We start from the raw sequence: 6,000 nt of genomic DNA, 5'->3' as shown, positions 1-6,000 counted from the left end.
AACCAGGCTTTTAGAAAGTAATATATCATTTCTAAACATATCAGTGCATACTTCTTATATGAAAATATACACTATTATATTTCATTCTCAAAGAAAAAATTGAAACATTTAAAAACCAAAAGCCAAACACAATATATTAGCCGTTTTTGTAGTTTAAATTTTTTAACGCTACACTTTGTTCAGGTTACACTTTTTTGTCTTTTTTTGTCTTTTTTGTAAATGTTTTCTCTCATGCATTGTACACTTTTTGTAGCCTTTGAGAATAAATAAGCTCCATTTCCTCCCACGTCTCTAAAAACTGCAGCATTTTCAACTAAAGTCATTTTAAATCGTGCAATTTTGTGTTTCGTTGCAACACCCCTTTTTAAAAATGGAAAATATATAATATATATATTTATATTTATATATATAGATAACTTTTTAAAACTAAAACCCTATACAAATTAAAAAAAAATTATACACAATGTAACTGTCAACAGTACAGATGAACACAAGAAATAAAATTAAAAGCTCTCGAGGAATATATTCATAGAAATACAAATAAGGTGGTTGATTTTGTAGATTGTCATTCTTTTGCTTGTCTTTCAAAAAATGAGGAGGTGGAGGAAAGAGGGAGGGATTGCAAGACCCCTCAGTGAAAGAATGGACGGAGGGGACCTCAGATGGACAGAAGTGAAGGAACAATTCTGGGCTGCTTCAAATGCCCCCAACCACCAACCCAGTGGCTGGGCTAAGCAGCCCCTTCTTTGGATGTACTCCACCCCCCACCCCCACCCCCGGCCTCACCTGTCTTGGCTCCAGGCAGTTAGCCAAGAGGCCAAACCCGTTTTCTGCACCCAAGGAGAGCGCAATGAGCCTCAACACCCCAGCCGTGGGCCATGGGCCTCAGGCACAGCCCTCCCCAGGTCACCCTTTGTGCGACAGACAGAATGGAGCGCATCACATTCATTGGCTCCAGCCCATCATCCACTAAAGCCAAGGGAGATCACCCACTCTGGAGCTCCTGTTGGGGCCCAGGGCTCCCAGGACAAGCCTGGCCCTCAGCAGAGCAAAGAGCTGGGGAGCTCCAGGCAAAAGGGAATTGATTCAATGCCTAGATTGGAAGTGGGGGAAGAGCAAATGGGAGAATCAAGCAGGAAAGCCAAGGTCACTGCCGTTCCACGGGGCTTTGCTCCCCCATCCTGCAACCAACCCCCGTCAGAATCCAAAGAAGCCTCCGGGGCTCAAACACTCTGGCCACAAATGAAGGCAAATGAAGATGAACCAAAAGCAATGATGTACAAACCAGGATTGGATGCTTCTTCCACTTGGAACTAAACCCTTGTCCTTTGGGGGGTGGCGATTCCCCCTCGGGAGCTTCCCAACACAGCCCTTCCACAAGACAATTGCAAGATTCCTGAGCGAACAAACGGCACTCCCCTTTCCTCCTTGAATCCCCGCAGGGGGGCACAGGGTTTTGCAAACATAAGGGGAGGGGGAAGAAGTTAGCCCCCCCCAGCTTTGCTGCCCCCCACTTAATCCCACAGCTTTGCTGCCCCCCCACTTAATTGGGCCAGGCCCTTTGCCCCTCCTGCTTCCCCTCAGAGCAGGCCCCTCTCTCTGGGAGCGGCAGGTCCTTGGTCCCTACTGGCTGAGTCCAGGCAGGCCAGGAAGGCTCAGCTGCTCTCTCCGCCCTCTGTCCTCTCCCACCCGGCTGCTGCTCCTTCTCACGCCAGGTGAGGTGGACCAAGCGGATCAACTGGCCAACTCAGAAGTGAAACAAGTGGCCCTTTCATTGGACCGAGGGGGGGGAGAACTTTGGGGGTTGAGAATCACAGGAAAAGCTCTGACAGCTGCAGCATCTCTGGTGGGAACCATGCAGTGTGTGAAAAGGTCCCCCCCCCCCAAGCAAATACTACAGCTTTCATCCCTTCAGCAAATGGGGGGGGGGAGAACCCACCCCACAATGGCATCACTGACCGATTGCCCCTGCCAACTCTCCCCTCCCCCCCCCATAGCTGCCCAGCTGTCTCTCCAGGCTTCCTTGTGCTGCGGGGTGCAACATGGGCCCTGCCCCTCCCACGGAAAGGAGAAGTGTAGACCTGGGAAAGGTTTCCGGGGGTTTTGGAGCGTGTGAGCGAGGGGGGCCACCGTCTTTGATTCAAGGGGGAAAAAAACCCTGTGCCCCAGATTATCAAAAGTTTGGAAAGAGTGGAGGAGAGAGCTCCCCCCCTCCTCAAAAGCTATTGCATTTCTCCAGCCTTCATTGACCTGGATAGCCTCCCAAGGGAGTGGGGGGGGGGGCTGCTGCTTCCCTCCCTCCTCTCCTGGCTTAAAGCGGCTGCTCGGGAGGAAATCCGTGCTGGGCCACGGCCCCTCCCCCCCTCTCTCAGCCCCCTGGGACACCCAAAGGCACTCTCCTCTCTCTCAACCAGGACCAGAAACGGCCGAAGGGAGACCTCCACCCCATCCCCACCCCGGCCCCCTGGCACAGCCAGCCATCGCCAGAGTCCCTGGACCAAGATGGCTGTTCTTGGAAGACCCTCGGGGGGCCTTTTCGTACTGCATAAGGTTCTAGAACAGATGCCTACAAAATCCTAAAGCTATTTTTCAGGCAGTTGATAATAAGCCCCCCCTCCCCCTCCCCTCCCCCTCCCTCCTCCTTTTCCACTGCCCTCCCTCCGACACAACCGCAGGGGGTGGGAAGCCGAGAGCCCCCCCCGCAGGAAAGAGGGGGCCACGTGGGGGGCAGTTACGTGGCCCAGGCGTCCAAGCGCATGCGTTTGATGGAGGGGTTCTCCCCCTCGGCCTCGGGTCTCAGGAGCCCGAGGGAGGAGCCAAAGTCGGCCCGGGTGGGGTCCTCCCGCTCGGGGGGGCCCTCGTAGGAGCTGGCGTTGCTGCTGAGACTGTCCACGGGCGAGCGTCCGCTGGGCTCGTGGCGGGCCTGGTGGGGGAAGGAGGAGGAGGAGAGCGGGGTGCCGCTGTTGCGCTCCCGGCTGGGCGAGATGGGCTCCGACTTGATGCTGATGCTGGGGCTGCTGGTGTTGACGGTCAAGGTGGCGGCAGAGGCGGAGGCCGTGGCAGCAGCGTGTGGCAGGTGGCTTCCTTGTCTGGCAGAGAAAGGAGAGGGGGGTGAGGGGCAGAAACCTTGCCCAGCCGGGGTGGCAGGGCTACTCTCAGGGACGGCTGCTTTCCCACCCGCTGGAAACCTGGCTTCTGGCCAACTGGTCCCAAAATATCATAAACACCTGAACCCAAATCTCACCTGACTGCAGGAACAGCAGCAGCCATGAATCCTGGCAGAGTGCCCAAAATGCAGCTATGGGGCGGGGGGCATGGGGGATGAGGGGCGGTCATTGGAGGTTCAGGACTGGGGGGGGGGGTCTATTATAAAGTTGAACAGGGGCTCAGTGGCCTCTCCCAAGCGGAGGACTAAGCTACTAATTCACCTGCAAAAGTAGAAGTGCTGCCAGGGAAACCACCTGGAAGGGAACGACCTTAGAGCAGGGATGGCAAACCTTTTTCACCTCAGGGGCCAAAAGCAGTGCCCACCCCTATAATTTAATGCCCCCCCCACCCCCGTGCTCCCTGCGCATGTGCATGAAATTCCCCGCACTGCCCAGTGCATGCGTGCATGGCTTCCTTGGAGCCTGGGGATGGTCCTGGAGGCCACCCAGAGGCCGGAAACGCCCCATTTTCTGACTTCCGGTTTGCACGTTGGGCCGTTTTGCTCCCTCGGGCGGGTGAAAAAGAGCCCAACACGCAAACCGGAGGTCAGTTCCCAGGAAGCCTCCGGAGGGCAAAAAGCGGGCAAAAATCAAGAGTGGAATGGGCTGGGAGCTGACAGGGCAACAATGCCTCCTGTGCCCTCAAAAATGGCTCCGCGTGCCACCTGTGCCACCTGTGCCACAGTTCGCCCTCCCAGCCTTCGAGTGTCCATACGGTTTACACCACATGGCTGCCTTCGGAGGCCAACAAGACTCTTTGGAGAGCTTTAGAGAGTCCCTTCAGGACACCCACTTTACAGCATCTGGGAGCAGAAGAGCAAGTCGTGGGGAAGATTATTCTCGCCAGGTGTGGCGTTAACCTTTCTCAGGGCGGCCTGCATTTCAGGCCCCGCTGGGTGGCAGCTCCGGGCCAAGGCCGGAGGCTCTGGGAAAGCTAAGCAGGGTCAAATGGGGAACGTCCTGGGGGTGAGAGACCACCAGGAGAAGCCAGGCTGGGGGTCTGTCTGGAAAGTCCATCAAAATCTCAGTTCTGCTGCCAAGGAAACAGCATGGATGAGTGCATTGTCCAGGGCAGGAAGAGGTCCATGATCAAAGCTGCTGGGGGGCTCCGGACTGACCCTTTTTCTGGTCCCCGTAGAAGCTGCTGCTGAGCTTCCTGGTGTCAATTGGGCCAATTGTCACAGAGTCCCCTGGCCGTCCTTCTGTGGCTTGATCCAAAGAGGGATATGCAGGACACGAGGGGGGGTGGGGGTGGGGACAGAGCCAGGGAGCTCCCGGCAGCTGAGGATTTCTGCCTGAAATGGCGGTGGGTGGGGGGCTCAACAGCCAGTCATTTGCCCCTGCCACGGCTGCACACCTGCCCTGCCCTTCTTAGAGAGGAGCAACCTGGAAAACCTCCATCCTGGAGGACGGAGGCAAAGCCGATTTCAGAGAAAAGACAACCTGGGAAGTTCCGTCTGTTTGAGATTCCTCAAGAAACATCTATTTTCATGGACTTTCGCAACCGCTGAGAATATCTAGCAACATTCTTCTCTTCCCTTCCTTCGTCTTTCCCTCCCTGCCTCCCTCCCCCAGCATGCCCGCAGTGTTCCAAAGTCCCCCCTTCAGGAGGAAGGCCCCGAGGCCCCACCTCAGTCAGGCCCTGCTGGCCCAGAGGAGCCACTTACATCAGGTTGCTGAGGGAGACCGGGATCTGCTGCGGCTGCTGCAGCTGTTGTGGCTGAGGCTGCCAGGCAGAGAGGCTGCCCAGAGAGAGGCTGGTGGGCGAGCTGAACGCCGGGAGGGAGGAGAGGTCCGCGCTGCTCAGCTGGTAGTCTGAAAGGAAGCGGAAAGGTCAGGCCAAGCGTTCCCCTCGTGCCCCCAGCTTGACTACTGCAAGACCCTCCTATAAGGAGCTGCCCCAGAAATTCCAACTGGCCCGGGAGGGATTGCCCTGCTTGGCAGTTTGATTTGGGTGCAATTCAAGGGGGCCGTCGTTACCCACAAAGCCTTCCTGACGCAGGGCCTGCTTACATGGGGAGCCGCTGCCTCCCGTAATATCTGCCCACTGGTTCACCTTGGCCAGGTTTAGACTAGATTAAATTAACCGAGTTGGAAGGGACCTTGTAGGTCATCTAGTCCAACCCTCCCCCTTTTCTGACAAATGGCAGTCCGGTCTCTTCTTGAAAGCCTCCAGGGACGAAGCTCCCACAAAGTCCCTCCAATGGAACGGTGCCATCCGTGGGGGCCCTGGAAGTACGTTTCTGTGCCACAGGCCTTGCCCCGAGGCTTCCCCCACCCTGCCATTGTTTCAAAGGGGCTTGAAGAGTTGGTTTTCATCCCAGGCCTTGGGTGAGGGAGGACGAGGGCCCTCTGCTTCATTCCTATCCCATCTGTTTAATTTTTAGAATGGGCATTAGCCTTTCCCCCTTCTTGTAAGCCCGGGATCCCTGGGAATGTGGTAGCACACGCACATTGGATGAGTGAAGTAAAGGAAGAAATAAGAGGAAGAGTCCTGACCCAAGGAATGGATCCAGCACCCAACGGCTTGTCCTCACTGTTTGCCCGACTCGGCTGGCTGGGGAATTCTGGGAGCTGAAGTCTTACAGACTTAGACAAGCAGAAGCTTAAAGTGGCCAAGGCTGTAGGTAGTTTTCACAGGGACAGGCCGCTAGGTGGCGCCCTCGGCACCCTCTTGGCCTCCCTTTGCAGCAGCAGCAGCCGAGGGAGACGCAGGGCAGCCATTAGGAACCAAAGGCCCGGAACGCTCCTTCCAGGCTGGTGGCTGTGCTCCTCCGCCAAAGGCCCCTTGGGA

General features: G+C 56.0%; 1 protein-coding gene across 5 annotated transcripts in view; it reads right to left on the bottom strand.

Annotated features, from left to right (window-relative positions):
- Window positions 1-2,626: 2,626 nt before the first annotated feature.
- MEF2D (myocyte enhancer factor 2D) overlaps window positions 2,627-6,000 on the bottom strand; it is an 80,646-nt gene continuing 77,272 nt past the window's right edge. For 3 of the 5 annotated variants that reach the window (XM_081968644.1, XM_081968643.1, XM_081968645.1), the window contains 2 exons: window positions 4,874-5,021; window positions 2,627-3,089 (listed from right to left, as the gene is read on the bottom strand). In XM_081968644.1, the coding sequence (XP_081824770.1) occupies window positions 2,732-3,089; window positions 4,874-5,021 (506 nt within the window). In that variant the 3' untranslated portion in view covers window positions 2,627-2,731. The remainder of the gene's footprint in view (window positions 3,090-4,873; window positions 5,022-6,000) is intronic. The other 2 variants (XM_081968647.1, XM_081968646.1) reach the window with 1 other exon arrangement.

This window comes from Natrix helvetica (genome assembly GCF_964273705.1).
Source record: "Natrix helvetica genome assembly, chromosome: 16".
NCBI classification, from domain to species: Eukaryota; Metazoa; Chordata; class Lepidosauria; order Squamata; family Natricidae; genus Natrix; species Natrix helvetica.
Note: the sequence above shows the minus strand (reverse complement) of the source record. Positions and strands in the feature narration are given on the sequence as shown.